This window comes from Dendropsophus ebraccatus, chromosome 8 (genome assembly GCF_027789765.1).
Source record: "Dendropsophus ebraccatus isolate aDenEbr1 chromosome 8, aDenEbr1.pat, whole genome shotgun sequence".
In the NCBI taxonomy this organism is placed as follows: domain Eukaryota; kingdom Metazoa; phylum Chordata; class Amphibia; order Anura; family Hylidae; genus Dendropsophus; species Dendropsophus ebraccatus.
This window is the reverse complement of record NC_091461.1, coordinates 101,355,948-101,371,467: the sequence shown is the minus strand read 5'-3', so window position 1 is coordinate 101,371,467 and position 15,520 is coordinate 101,355,948. Positions and strand designations below refer to the sequence as shown.

The 15,520-nt window shown below is 44.6% G+C and overlaps 1 protein-coding gene across 3 annotated transcripts in view; it reads left to right on the top strand.

Annotated features, from left to right (window-relative positions):
- The window catches only part of IPO13 (importin 13), a 40,814-nt gene extending 26,962 nt beyond the window's left edge, over positions 1-13,852 (top strand). For 2 of the 3 annotated variants that reach the window (XM_069981264.1, XM_069981265.1), the window contains exons 12-21: positions 486-629; positions 1,279-1,359; positions 1,933-2,070; positions 3,209-3,305; positions 7,280-7,332; positions 9,822-9,888; positions 10,088-10,146; positions 10,968-11,057; positions 11,628-11,809; positions 12,364-13,852. In XM_069981264.1, coding sequence (XP_069837365.1) covers positions 486-629; positions 1,279-1,359; positions 1,933-2,070; positions 3,209-3,305; positions 7,280-7,332; positions 9,822-9,888; positions 10,088-10,146; positions 10,968-11,057; positions 11,628-11,809; positions 12,364-12,460 — 1,008 coding nt within the window. In that variant the 3' untranslated portion in view covers positions 12,461-13,852. Of the gene's footprint in view, positions 1-485; positions 630-1,278; positions 1,360-1,932; positions 2,071-3,208; positions 3,306-7,279; positions 7,333-7,710; positions 9,014-9,821; positions 9,889-10,087; positions 10,147-10,967; positions 11,058-11,627; positions 11,810-12,363 lie in introns of those variants that run through there. The other variant, XM_069981266.1, reaches the window with a different exon arrangement.
- Positions 13,853-15,520: the final 1,668 nt, after the last annotated feature.

Genomic DNA, 15,520 nt, shown 5'->3' with positions numbered 1-15,520 from the left:
TATTTTCTGTACTCGGAGTACCCCTCTCATGAGCCGCCAGCCGCGCATCACTTTTACACGGAGACGAATCTAACCTGCTGATAGCCACCTATTATACAGGAGATGACGAGGATGATGGTATGTCTGTTAAGCTTCATCCTCCGTGCCGTTCCTGTGCAGTTTGTAGTTTACTCTTTGGTCCAATAAGCCCGGAGCACTGGGGCAACATTAGGAGCACTGCCCTGCCCCCATAGTGACGATACCGCCCGCTCCATTGATTATCATTAGAAGGGACGGGCTGGTCCCAATGGTGTCTCAGTGCTTCAGTTGGTCTTACAGGACTGAGATGGAAACAGCGCTGAGGATGAAAGTAACAGACATACCTTCACCCTCGGCATCTCCTGCGTAATAGGTTTTTTTTAGCAGATTAGATTCATCTTACCTGCTGATAGTTCCTCTTTAACATACAGATCACCATATGACTTGATTACCATTCTTTTTTGCAGCCGAATCCCTCCAATAAATTAGCGATCATCCACATTCTTGGGCTCCTCTCCAACTTGTTTGCCACTTTGGACATCAGCTGCCATGATGACGATCATGAGGCGGCAGAAGTAAAGAAGTTACCAGTGGTGCAGGGACCCAACCCGGTGAGTGCAAAGTCTTGATCGTTACCCAGAATTTTACTCCTATTCAATCTTCATTCTCTATATCCACTATGTTCATGTTATAATAATGTCCCTGTTGCTTACGGGGTGCTGAGGATGAAGGAAAGTTTCTTCCCTTCATCCTCTGTGCTGTTTCCGTGCTATTGGTTTGATCTCTAAGGTAATTGGGTATTCTGCTGCACCCGCCCCTTCTAATAATTATCAGCAGAGCGGGCCAGAACGGGGCACTAAGGGCGGTAGTCCTGTCCCCATTGCACCAAATCAGAGGATAAAGTGAAGGAACTTACCTTCATCCTTAGAGCCCTGTGTGCTAAAGAGACATTACATTCTTCTAACCTGCTGATAGTTTCCCTTTCCAATCAATATAAAAACAATAAACTAGCAAAAATATCAAGTTGGACTTTAGTTTTATAAATCTCCCTTTTGGCAGATGACACCATACCCTGTGATCATGTGATATACTTGTGTGTACTTGTATGTTCATCCCCTCCATCTGCACGCACTTACTGTAGATCTTAATTGGGCTGGGTAATGTGTTTTGCTGTAAAACAAACCCTAAAATGCAGCCATAGATTAGCCTGTGCTTTGAGCATTTGTTGCTATGTCATTGCTATATCCTCTATCTCTGCAGGTTGTCCTGGTTCTGCAGCAGGTTTTCCAGCTGATAAGAAAAGTTCTCAGCACTTGGCTGAATGACGCCCAGGTTGTGGAGGTAAGTGTGAGAAACTGTGATTGCTTTCACTCATAGGGATTACTATCTTTGGTAACCTTGTGTTAGAAAGGAGAACACCATTTTATTTCTAAACGGGGAGGGGGTGGGTGAAAAAAGTAACATCCACTTGCCTCTCCGGCTCCAGTGCTGCCACCCACATGCTACCACTCTGGTCCCCGATGTCCAGCCGATTTCTGGTCGCTCAGCCATTCAGCCTCTGTAGCCGTGTTCTGCCTCTGCCACTGAATGGCTGAGCTGACCTGCCACGTTATGTCCCAAGTCTGTTCTTAAGATCAGGACATCAGGGGACCAGAGTAAAGGAATGTGGACTGCAGCGCTGGAGCTGGGGAAGCAAGTGGATGTATTTTTTTTTTTTCAACCATCCCCCCCTAGGCGGTTTGAAAAAAAGGGGTCGTAGCCAGAGATCTCTTGGTATTAATGTTGCATCACATGATTCTACGTGGCTTACGTTGATTTTTATTGCAGCATACTGAACTTAGTCATATCTGTGGCCCTTTTGCCTCTGTGGGCATTCATCTCCTTAGTCCTCACCCCCTCTTCTTACTTTTGCAGGCAGTGTGCACTATATTTGAGAAATCAGTGAAGACATTACTGGATGACTTTGCCCCCATCGTGCCTCAGTTATGTGAGATGCTGGGCCAGATGTATAGTACAATTCCACAAGCGTCTGCCATTGACCTGACACGGCAGGTAAGTGCTTTATCCCAAGGGGAACAAAAACAGTCCCCTGTAATACAAAACTTGTGAAGTTAGTTTAGTGGGGTGCGGCTGAACTCTGGAACCTCTTTAGGGCCCTATTACATGAAACAATTATGGGACGTACTTTCAGCATGTACTAAAATCCCGACAACAATAGTGACAGACAGCCTGCTGCTTGTCACACCGTGCAACAGGAGAGACGGCAGCAGACTAAGGGTACTATTACACGGAACGATAATCGCCCCAATCGGCCCTATCCAGCCGATTATCGTTCTGTGTAATAAAGACAATGATCAGCCGGTGATCGTTGTCATCGGCTGATCGTTGATATAGGTTCTGACCTATAATCATCGGGCGCCCACCGCTACGTGCAATAGCGGTGCGCAGCTGACGATATGAAAAGAGGAATACATTACCTATCCACGCTGCAGGGCTCCTCTTCCTCTGTGCTTCTCCCAGAGTTCTTCGCGCTCCAGCTTCACAGCGGCTTGCCTCAGCTGACAGGCCCCTCGGCCAATCACGGGCCGGGACCGCCGTGGCCAGTCATTGGCTGAGCAGCCTGTCAGCTGAGACAAGCCGCTGTGAAGCTGGAGCGCGCAGGACTCTGGGAGAAGCACAGAGGAAGAGGAGCCCTGCAGCCTGGATAGGTATGTTTACAGTTTAAACAAAGGCTGCAAGGACATTGGTAATGATGTCCCTGCAGCCCTTGTTAAACGATTATCGGGCCGTGTAATAGGCCCAGTAAATGAGGGCCGATCTAGCAGATCGGCGCTCGTTTACAGGTATTGTTGGGCCCCAATCGGCCCGTGTAATAACACCCTTACTGGACGATCTAAACATTGACCAAGCAGCTCTAAGCACATAGAGCAAGCAGGGAACGAGTACAAAGCAAGCGCTAACCTGATGGGTCAGCCAGTATCCAGTTCCAGACAAGAGGTTGCCGTATATACACAGACACGCTCCATTAAAGTCAGTGGGGGATGTAGACAAGTCAGTGGCAGGTGTGTGTGTGTATGTGTATATACACATACAGTGTGTGTTTATGTATATATATATATATAATATATAATCCCCCGCCCCCTTTATCTTGTCCAATTACATAATGTGCACTTGTTTTGTTCTCCCTTAGATGGTTCATATCTTCGCCAATGAGCCGGCGCACTTTCCTCCCATCAGATCCCTGTTCCTGCTTGTTACCTCACTGACGCTGTCGCTGTTTCAGCAAGGTTAGTCCCCCCGGGATGGATGCCCTCCGTGCTGTAACTACAGCCTCTCTGGTCCTATCTGACATGCCAGTATGGAGATTGTTCATGGGATATTGTGCAGTAGGCTGTCAATGTAGTGTCTGCTCCCATTGGACTCTTCTCTTCATAGGGAAGGGGTCGCCTCCCTCATATTGTAGGATATAGTCTGTGATAAGACGGGAGATGCTTATATCCCCATCACAATATCTATGCACAAACAGGAAGTCATTGAAAGGGAAATTCAGATGGTTAGTGCTATTTCTACTTATCTTGACCACTATGGAGGCGATAACTTCAGCTTTCAGACTATCATGCTTTAACCAACTGTATATGGGAAGGGGATTGACGATGTGTTCAGGCCTATGACCTCCAGCAACCAAGTAGTGGTGTTAATAAAGACAGTCTTAGCCGTCTGTACAGGAAGACACATAAGGGTACTCCGGAGATTTTTTTTATTTTTCACTTTTTCAAACCAACTGGTATCAGAAAGTTATATAGATTTGTAACTTATTTCTATTAAAGAATCTCAAGTTTTCTAGTACTTATCAGCTGCCGTATGTCCTGCAGGAAGTGATGTCTTCTTTCTAGTCTGACACAGTGCTCTGTGCTGACACCTCTGTCCATGTATGGCACTGTCCAAAGCAGGAAAGGTTTTTACTGTGGATTTGCTACTGCTCTGGACAGTTCCTGAGAGCACTGTGTCAGACTGAAAAGAATACACCACTAACAGCAGGGCATATAGCAGCTGATAAGTACTGGAAGACTGGAGATTTTCAAATAGAAGTAGATGACAAATCTGTATAACTTAAGGGAAACTGACTGCAGGGAGTAGCTGGTAAAACCGCTGTCCATTATTAAGGGGCCTATTCCACAGAACGATAATCGCTCGGTGGAATAGAGAAAACGATCAGCCGATAATTGTGTCATCGGCTGATCGTTTATTTAGGTTTAAACCTAAAATCATTGGGCACCCACTGCGCAGCGCTGCGTGGAATAGCGATGCGCGTTGGGCGACTGACGATCTCACAAGCACCATACATAACCTACACATGTTGCAGGTCTTCTCCTGCGCTCCTTCTTCCTCCTGGTCCTGCGCAGAAGCAGCTTCGGTGCGGCCTGAGACCGCACAGCCAATCACTGGCCAGGAGCGCCGCGGCCAGTGATTGGCTGAGCGGGCTGTCAGCTCAGACAGGTCGCACCGAAGCTGCTGCTGCGCGCCGGACCGGGAGGAAGAAGGAGCGCAGGCGGAGCCGTGCAACATGTGTAGGTAATGTATGGTGTTTAAACAAGGGCTGCAAGGACATCGGTAACAATGTCCCTGCAGCCCTCGCTAAACGATTATAGGGCGCTCGTTTACATTATTACCCTGGCACCTATTGGCCTGTGAAATAGGACCCTAAGTGTTAGGGACATTTTTTTTTTTTTTTTTTGAAAAAAAAACATCTTAATTTACTCCCGTAGTGTCCTCGAGGCTGCTCTGCTGCGTCACCAAACCCTGCTTTTAGTATTCTTTTAAACTAATGTCAATGAACATCACAGAAATATTAAAAAGCTGAGGATTTCATATACATCAGGAATACTTCCTCATCCTGGAGTCTCTGCAGGTGCAGTAATGTAAAACTAAACCTATTGTGAACCGCAGTAGTTAGACAAAGGTTCCTCCCTGCTATAGAGCTTGGGGGGGGGGGGGGGGCATCCCTCTGGTACCCTGTCAGTATAGAACACCTTGCACTACTGCTCTCAGAAGTAACTGGATTGAGAAGGTTGAGGATCGTCACCCACTGGCCTTAGTGCCTGAACCTATGCAGACATTGCCTGAAATAAATCGGCAGGTGACAGGTGAGGGACGTAATTTCTAATTCTGCCAGATTCCATATTTACGGATCAATGATATTTAGTAAATTTCATGAGAAATAATAAAATAATTCTGCTGCTTAATAACACTAATCTTAGGTGCAGTAACACGTCTTGCCAGTATGAGATACACTAAATGTAAAAATCACTAGGCTGTGTTATGCTCTTGTACATTTTTCCTTGTGCGTTTAGTGTGGTAAGACCACTAATGGCCAGCAGGTGTCGCTGTTGAAACTGTAGGAGATATTGGAGCTAGTAAGTCTTGGAAATAACAGCCCAGTTAGATTGTTCTGTAAATGCGGTTCTTCCTAATTGTCTATTTGATTCTATGCAGAATTAGATTAGTCTTTTCTAGGAACTACTGTAGTGTGCAGGATTCATAGAGTACATGGCGCTCCTTCCTACCCATCTCTGCTTTTAGCTGAGAATACTTAGCATTTACCACTGTAATTGTAGTTGACTATCATTCACTTACTGCATGTTATTTAAGGATTGCTCGTCTTTCAATGATTGACTATGCAATTTATTGAGTAGGACATCCTGTGTTTCCCTGTTTTTAAGAGTTGTGCCCATGGCTAATGTATTACTTGACCATTTTCCAGCAGGTAGATAGTGAATCATACTCTGAACGTGGATTTTCACTTTGCAGCCTGTTTTTACTTGTTTTTTCTGCACTGCGCTCATCTACTGTGCACATATCTGTATAATGTATCTGCTTAGTCAGGGGTTAATGGAAAGAATGACATTTGGTACAGCACTCTGACACCCTAAGAGCCCCAGCAGCACCACCACCACCACCATCAAGATGCAGGCACCCCAGATATTGCTATTGTAGGTCTCTTTATATAGAACTTACTGGAAAGCGAGCTCGAAAGACGAGTCTTTTATTTAGAAAAATAGTCTGTATCACATAGGTCTACACTTGAGCTTTATGCACAGAATGATAGGACGTTTTTGAGCAATAAAATGGTTGCAGAATTGTACATAGCGAGTCACAAACTGCTAATCCTGGGGCGTAGTTCATGTTCTTCTCTCTGCTTGTGGCTGTTCTGCTTCTCTCCTCCCCGCTTTGCATTGCATGCCGTCACTCTCAGTCTGTAGACTTGGACTAGAAATGCCATTATGAGTCTGGCTCGTCAGGTGACCTCTAGGACTGTTCACACTTCATTCGGCATATGCACCTGGAAAGCTTTCAATGCACATAACAAACATAGCCTTAGGCCTCTGTGGACCTGACACACACCAAAAGAGTGTCTTTTTGTCCTCTGCCATTATATTGTGGACAATACTTTGGAGGGACGACTCCTGACATATATCTGCAACATCACAGCAGGGTGAACAGAGCCTAAAGGCCCTATTACACGGAGCGATTATCGGACGATAATTTTCCCATGTAATAGAAGGCAGCGATCAGCCGACATGAACGATGTCTGCGGATCGTTGCTGTCGTTTATCTTTCAACATGTTGAAAGACAAACGACAATGATAGCAGCGATCTGCTGCCGTCGCTCAGGGGAATAGGAGCAGTGACAGCAGGCCACCGCTATCCTCTTTGGGCTGCCCGAATGATCTAGCGATCATCCAGGCAGCCCCCCCCCCCTCACCCCTTCTGCACGTACCAGCTCGCTGTCTGTGCGTGTAATAGCACCGACAGCGAACGGGGAACGTCGCCCCATGTAATAGGGGCTTAAGTTGAGTACTACTGGCTCCTGGCATAGGTATGGTATCCCATTAATAGGTGCAGTGAACAGCGGCCATTTCTCTGTTGGCCATTCAGGGGCCCCCGTCCCGTATGGGGACAGCGCTCCATGACCACTGACTCGTCCACGTCCTCCTTCCGCATTCCATCACTGATGTCTTGAGTGTGCGGGATGGTCAGGGTCTGAGGCATCTTTCTTTTTAATTTGTTCGTTCTATTTTTTGGGTTTTCCAAGTCTCATAATTTTGTTCCTTTGACAAGTTGTTCATGTCTTTTTATCCCTCCTCCCCCCCCCCCCCCCACATCCCCCCTGTGAACTTCTTTCTGTATCACATGACTTATATGAGATTAAGTTGCTGTTTGTATAATTTTCTCTTAAGTTACATCTTTATTATATTTTTAGGACCCAGGGACCATCCTGATATTGTTGATTCATTTATGCAACTCCTGGCACAGGTGTGTTTTGGGTTTATTTCATTCACTTTTCTTTCTTTCTCTCTCTCTTCCTCCTTATTTGATTCAATTTTAGCTTTCTGTTCTCTCCCCCTTCCTCCCCTCTATGATTTCTTTATGTTCTGTAGCCTTTCTCCATCAAGTTTTGCTCCAGTTCTTTCTTTGAGACGCCCTCACAGAAAGCAATAAAACAAATCTATATCTATTCCCTGACTGGTGCTGCCTACATGTCTAGTAAGAGCTGGGCCTTTTGGGCAGCTAGGAGTTAGCGCCCGTCAATAGGTCATTGCTCCCAGGCCGGGCGCCCGCCAGGACTATTAGGTTACATTAGACGCTCGTCCTAATCTCCATGTAAATGTCGCTTTCTCTGTGTCATTGCAGCTGGTAGACACAAGGGAAAGATGGGAAATGTGCAAGGATTGAACAACAAGCCGTAAGGCGAATGATGCTGTGTTGATAATAACGCTCTTCTTCCTTTTAGAAAGCTGTGTGTGAACGATTACAGCGATGGTAACTCGGCTTTCCCAGAGTCCTGAATGGCAAATCTGACAACATGCACTCCGCATACACTTGTTGTGTATCATTACATATCTAGGCAGGTTTGTCATTTCAGAAGACTGGGAAATCTGGCGTATATCCCCAGTTTGACCAGAAACTGGAATCCTATGGAGATATTGGGCGACAAGCTGTATGACAACCCATGGGGACCGCTACCCAGCTTTTCTAGACCAAACTTGTAACGTTAGCTTATCACTTTCATAATGAAGTAGAGTTTCCATTCCGAGCTCTAGAAAAGCTGGATCACAGCGAGAACCCAGCGATCCCAGATCACTTAAGGAGTACACGTTTAGCTATAATGAGATTTGTTTACAGCACAAGGAGTCCCCATCAGTCCTATATATGTGGATACATAGATGTACATGGCAGATGAAGTTTCGGAAGCAGAAGGACAGTGAAATGAGGTGGACCGTCACCCTATCGATGCTGTTTTGCAATAACCTGACCTTTTTCTCTTGTTATAAATGTAGAGAGATGCATCTAGTTTGATTTTGCATTCTCTATGTTTGGGTATGAAGGGCCCCGGCTTACTCCCCACCAGCAGCACCATGATGATGCTTTACCACATCTACTATATACAACCTTATATTCTGCAATGAACCATGTCTGTCAGTCCTGTAATAAGATTATCTTACGCGGTTAAATGACAATGTATTAAAGTGTATAACAAAGGTATCTCGGACCTTACATACTTAAACAGTCTGTTCACTGATCGAGTCCACGTTCATATGTACCGTGTTTCGCTTCCAGAAACCTGCAGCAATTTTAGGTTTCTTCATAGTAAATGGTTCTGTAAAGAACAATCCTGTGTGGTGTTTGTTTGTTTTTTCTTACACCATTCACTTTGCTGGCACCTAAGAACCCGACATGTTTCTGGAAGTGAAACACTCAGCAAAAATATGCAGTGTCAAACATGCTGTGAACACGGTAAATGTGAGTGTACCATAAAACCATTTGATAGCTTTAGTCATCAATAATTTACATTTGGAAATACATTACATTACTTATCCTGTAGTGATCCTGAGTTACATCCTCTATTATACTCCAGAGCTGCACTCACTATTCTGCTGGTGGAGTCACTGTGTACATACATTACATTACTTATCCTGTACTGACCCTGAGTTACATCCAGTATTATACTCCAGAGCTGCACTCACTATTCTGCTGGTGGGGTCACTGTGTACATACATTACATTACTTATCCTGTACTGACCCTGAGTTACATCCTGCATTATACTCCAGAGCTGCACTCACTATTCTGCTGGTGAAGTTGCTGTGTATGTACTCCACCAGCAGAATAGTGAGTGCAGCTCTGACGTACAATACAGGATTAAACTTAGTATCAGTATAATATGAGTAACGTATATACATAGTGACCCACCTGTTGATGTAGAATAATCCTGTATGTAAAATGGTTTTGCAGTGAACATACTCTTTAACATACTGTTGTTTTGGTAATAATCGGTAATATAAGAACGTCTCTAGGAGCATCTTCTAGTATAACTACTACTGCTACTATTACATGTACTGTTACCTGGCTACCTGTGCTCATCTATATACAGAATCCTGATTGGATATACATTGTATATATACATTGCATCATGTACTGTACTTGTCACCTACACACGGAGGAGACCATCTTATCGGCTTCACAAGCTCTTAATGTACACTGTCATTGTCTTCTATAACAAAGGCCTGAATGCTTGGTGAAGATGATGATGATGGGTAATGTAGGCTCAGTCTCTGAGGCTCTACTGTGTAGGTGACAACCAAACGCTGACAAGTTTCCTGCGTATTGTGTTCATCACTGCAGAAAGTGGCTGTGTGTCCGGCTTGGGTGTCCGTGTCTGGTGGCAGCCTGGGCACAGGTAAGTGACTCAAGGTGGACTCATGTGACTGCCCAAACCAAATCCTCATCTCTCCATCTCTTACAGGCCCTGAAACGCAAGCCGTGTCTCTTCACGGCCACTGAGCTGGATGTAAAGGCGGTGTTTCATTGTGGTAAGGTGACACATCCGATCTGTCGAGCGTTTGTGGTTTTTGTCCTCTAATATACATAGAGAGCTTAGTTCTGTAGTTGGAGGTTCTGGAGACCCCCATACACCAATGTGTACGAGCACCTTTGTTATGAGCCATATGCTGTTTATTTCCATTCAGACTTGTCCAGTGTGACATTTTGTTACCTGGTATATTTCTGCAGGAGTCCTCTCTCTGAAGTTCCCCGAGCCAACGACTGTCAAGTCCAGCTGCCTGTTCTTTGTGAGTATACACATAGAAATAAAGCCATGAGAAGAACCATTTTGTCCAGAGTTCCAGGACTAGAACATTAATGACCTCTTCTTAGAAAAGACAAGGGGCAGGAAACCTTGGATCTCCGGCTGTTGCAAAACTACAACTTCCATCATACCTGGGCAGCCAAAGCTTTAGCTGTCCAGGCATGATTGGAGTTGTAGTTTTGCATCAGCTGGAGAACCAAGGTTCCTACCCCTGGGATAGACCATCAGTGTCTGCTCAGTATTCCAGTCAGTTGGCTGGAGGTGCAGACTACAGCGTTACTTACAGGGCACCGCTCTATAAATAAGATGGCAGCTCTTCCTGTTGTTACAGCTCTGTCCTTGTCTCTTACATGGACCTAAAATGCAATACCAGACATTGCCACTACCTACTGTATGGCACTATGCCTGGTATATGAAGGTGACATGGTACTGACTGGTGCTCAGCCCTATTTAAAAGGGTACTCCGAAGACTAAGTGACTTTTTCCAATGCATTGCTTTAATAAAGTTGTATTACTTTGTAGTATAACTTTATTTTAAAGTGGAAAAGTGGCAGCAGTAAAAGGCGGAACCGCTATGACTATGCAGAGCATGGTGCATCCCCACGCTCCACCTAGTGTATTGCCTGACATGATCTCGGTGTCTGGCAGCCTCTGCAGAGGGTGCGGTGTTGGCAATGACAGCTTACTCAGCAGGGGCTGCCTGACACAATGATCGTGGTGGGCAAACTAATCTCCCCACTGTGTACTGTATATCTGCTTGCTCTCCAACACCTTTTTTTGTTCATTGCTTGTTATTATTGGTAGATGGAGTTCTTGCCAAGATGTAGAGAGCTCACACCAGTCGGGCAAGTGGTGCATGATCATGGGAAGATGCTTCTTCAGGCTACGATGGAGGTGAGAATGAGACGTGCTCCTCTTGGTGCCGTAAAGCGTAACACAACACTTTTTCTGTCTGCCAGTCTTTAGCGTCTATTGGTCTGCTGCTGTGTGTAGCTCACAGAGGATTACTTCTATTAATACACCATAGCAAGCTGGACAAGCAGAACTGCATCAGACCAAGTTTTTTCTTTCTAAATAGTAACATTTTTATATTCTCATCCAGCAAGCAGAGACTGGTATGTTAAGGCTCATTACACCAAACAAATATCGGCCGTACTTGGCCGATTAATTTCCCGCCGATAATCGTTTGGTCTAGTAGCGCATGTTAAAAGACCACGCTCAGCCGACATGCACAATGGCTCAGGGAATGAGGGGCAAGCGAGTGCTGATCTGACAGGTCGGGGCTCTATCCCCTTTTTTATCGCGCCATGTAATCCCGCCTTTAGGAAGTCGTCAATGTAGACTTTAAACTATCAGAGGCAGGTGACACCAGCATCTATCATACATTTATGCCATGAATGGGTGAGATGAAATATTTCTCTAACTTGTCACAAACCGTTTCATGACTGTCGCTTATGTCTGCAGGGAATCGGCGGTCAGGCCTCGCGCAATCTGATGGACTCTTTTGCAGATATCCTTTTCTCTCTCAGTAAGAACTGCTTCTCCTACCTGGTCGTCTGGTTAAAAGAATTAATGCAGCAGGATGGCTTTCCCTCCCCCCGTGTGACGCAAGAGCAAAAAGATAACTTTACTCAGCACATCCTAAGGTAGGCCGGCATATTAGATCATCTGATCAACAGGGAGGAGCTGGAAAGGCTATGAACAGCTTTTAAAAAGTTTTGTTTATTTTTTCATTTTTAATATTGCTCTGCACTTTTTCTAGTCCAAAAGACTAGATCCATAGATCTTCTTTAAAAATATGCTTAGTTTCTCTTATACAGCATCTACAGTTTGCTGTGAGCCATGCTTTCCCCTACTTATTTCTTCCCTGAAAACTGTTATTAGTGTTTTCTCCTCTTTCTGCACCCTACGTGAGCTGCCCTCCAAGGATTCTCTCCCCCATGTCATATTTATATATATATATATATATATATATATATATATATATATATATATATATATATATATATATAAATATATGTAATCTCTATATCCCTGCTCTGTAACCCCCTCCGTGCAGCTGTCTTTAATATAGTCCAATATCGCTTTTATAATAGAGCCAGTGATCATGTGGCTCATGTGCCAACCAAATACACTTTCATAGCTTATATTTTACCTATTGATCATATGATACAACACTAACCTGTTCTCTGTCCTATAGGGAACGAGTGAACAAACGACGAATACGAGACATGGTGAAGGAGTTCACGTTGCTTTGTCGTGGATTACACGGGACAGAGTACACTGCCGACTACTAACTGTTCAGAGCGGGCTGGAGTGCTCACCCACCTGCGCTTTTGGGACATGTTATTCTGCTGCACCAATCCTCATAGAGAGCTGATAGACGTTCCTCTAAAAAAGTGTGAACCCTGCGGACCCTCTATCACCACTTTCTCATACAAATCTGCAGGGGGTAAGGGTGGAGGATGGGTGGCCATTCCAGCATTTGGGACTCGCTTGCTGGGTGCTCATCACTGTTGGAACTTCCAGGTTCACACCTCCCGTTCTTGTAAGACTTGGAAATATGTAATCGCCACAAAGGACATGGTTTATAAGGGTTTGGGGCAAACTTTAATGGCTGTTTGTAGGATATGTACAGGGAGCTTAGAGACGTCTGCTGCTTCCATTCTGACTGTATTTACTATTAACAAGCATGTCTGCAGATTTTACTACATATAGTGAAGCGTCGCAAGGTCTCACCGATCTGCTCACTTCTAAGATATGGAATAAGGGGCAATGGTTTTACATGTCCTCTCTGTGTCTGAACCCAGGGATTACCATTAAACTATGTTTCTCATTACACAAACTGCAAAAGCATGCCAGCCTAACCACTATTAAACCAGCCTGTTCTACTCCTGCTGCACCCAGCCCCTGGTGTGGATGCCTGGTCTGTGTCTTTTATTGGTCTCCTTTCCACAAGTTACTCTCGTGAGCGCTCTCGTCCGACAGAAAGTGAAGCTTCAGGCAAAAGTCAAAAAGATAGGAAACTGGTAAAGTGTCATTTCCAGGATCCAGACACCAAAAGGTAATTTGGTGGCCATTGTGGCTTTACCAGAAACCATCAGATGCACTTTGGATATTTCCCATAGTCGGCAGGTGCAATTCCTATAATATCCCATAGTAATGACTAACCATTGTGTAATGAACGGCTCTGCGATGGTCAGTGAATGAGCGCATGAGCATTCAGAGACTGAGAGCTTGTCCTTATTAGTGTTGTTCGGATTTGCCAAACGTGTCAGCAACGGTCTCCAAACCCAAGCGCTTGGCATTTGACTCCCGGCAGGTGCCGTCCTAGGGAGTCCTGGAAAACTTGGATACAGACATAAGCTGTATATATGTTTTCCTGGCAACACCCAACCTCTCCAGCCGCCGAGACTCAAATGCCAAGCGCTTGGGTTTGGAGAACGTTGCCAAACCCAAACAGTTTGGCAAGTCCATTTGATACTAGTCCCTGTTTGACACATGCATGTTACAGGGGAGAGCCCTGACACATTGTAATGGTCTGAGTGTCCGCAGATAGATCTCATAACAGACAGGTGCTCAGCCTTTGGATATAACTGGAAAAAGTGGGTTAAGAACCTGCCCCTTCCTGCCAGTCCCACTCCCAAAGCCGGTCCCGCCACCGAGAAATTGATGCCCAGCAGCCGGCATGCTCAATATGTAAATGTGAATAGATAAGTCCAACATCTATTTCCTATGGATGTTGGACTCATCTCTTCTCATTTATATATTGAGCATGCCAACCGTTGGGCATCGATTTCTCCACAGCGGGACCGGCAGGAGCAGATAACTATAGGGGGCTCTATCCTGAATGATGAGGAGAGGACTAGCCAATTGAAGTCTCATTTTGTACAGGAGAATCTGCCCATGCTTGAAGATGTCCAAGATTAGAAAAGGGGGTCTGTTTTTTTGGGAAACAATGCCACATCTGGGTGTGTAGCGAAGTCCACCTCCCATTCAGGTGGCTGCCAGATGTGGCACTGTGGGCAGGTGTGGAGCTTTTTCTGGGAAGAAGATAAATGGACATCCTATTCTTATCTCAGACTAACCGCACGTATTGTTCCAACCAGCTTCTGCTTCATGTGAAGGGAATAATGAATAGAGAAAAGCACAAGTTAGAATAAGGATTTTGGTGTATATCAGAATCAGTGAATATTTCCCTTACTATTGTTGCGTTAATCCAAATTATTAAAAGTTGCTTTATTATATTTTGGTTTATTTTATCTTTTTGCTTTACATTAAAATTAGTTTTACAGTGTTTATTTAAATAAAAATGTTATAAACCTTAATAAAGTAGTTATATTCTTGTACATAGGGGACAGTATTATAGTAGTTATATTCTTGTATATAGGAGCCGTGTTATAGTAGTTATATTCTTGTATATAGGAGCATTATTATAGTAGTTATATTCTTCTATATAGGAGCATTATTATAGTAGTTATATTCTTGTACATAGGGGGCTGTATTATAGTAGGTATATTCTTTTATATAGGAGCAGTATTATAGTAGTTATATTCCTGTATATAGGAGCAGTATTATAGTAGTTATGTAGCAATGTAGATGAATAGAACGGGCACTCACCATTCAGTAGCTGACTAGCGCATCATCCGGTCGTAAGCTTATATGCATCATGATTAAAGAGATGCAGCTACTGAATGGTGAGTGCCCGTTCTATTCATCTACATTGCTACAGTTCATTTTTCTTCATGGAGCACCACCTTTAGCTTTGCTATTATCTATTGTGTGTATTACTATCCACTCACCCTAGAGCCCAGGTGCAGGAGATTTGCCCAGAGTGCTCCCCCCACCCATACTATTTGCTTTGGATTATAGTAGTTTATATTCTTGTATATAGGAGCAGTATTATAGTAGTTATATTCTGGTACATAGGAGCAGTATTATAGTAGTTATATTCTTGTATAGAGGAGCACTATTATAGTAGTTATACCGACCTAGAGAAAGAGAATTGTCTGCACCTCTTACCCATGATTCACACTAATGCCTCTCGGCCATATTTAAAAACCAACGCCAGGATGTTGGTATATAATTTGATCAAACCATATTGCCTCATGTACCACGTGCAGGTCTTCTGGCACACATGGGTCCCTACATTAAAAACAACACTGTGCCAGTTAGCGAACGCCAACCCCGGCAAGCGATTGCCAACAGGGGAGGGGGCCACAGAATGGCCCTGCAACCCGACTGTCACAGGACCAAACCCGTTGGGCCCCACCCCCCGTAGCCATCGCAGGCGGAGAAGGCGGCCGCCAAGCAACACAAGTGTGAACAAGGTGTTACTACTCACCACTGCACCGGAG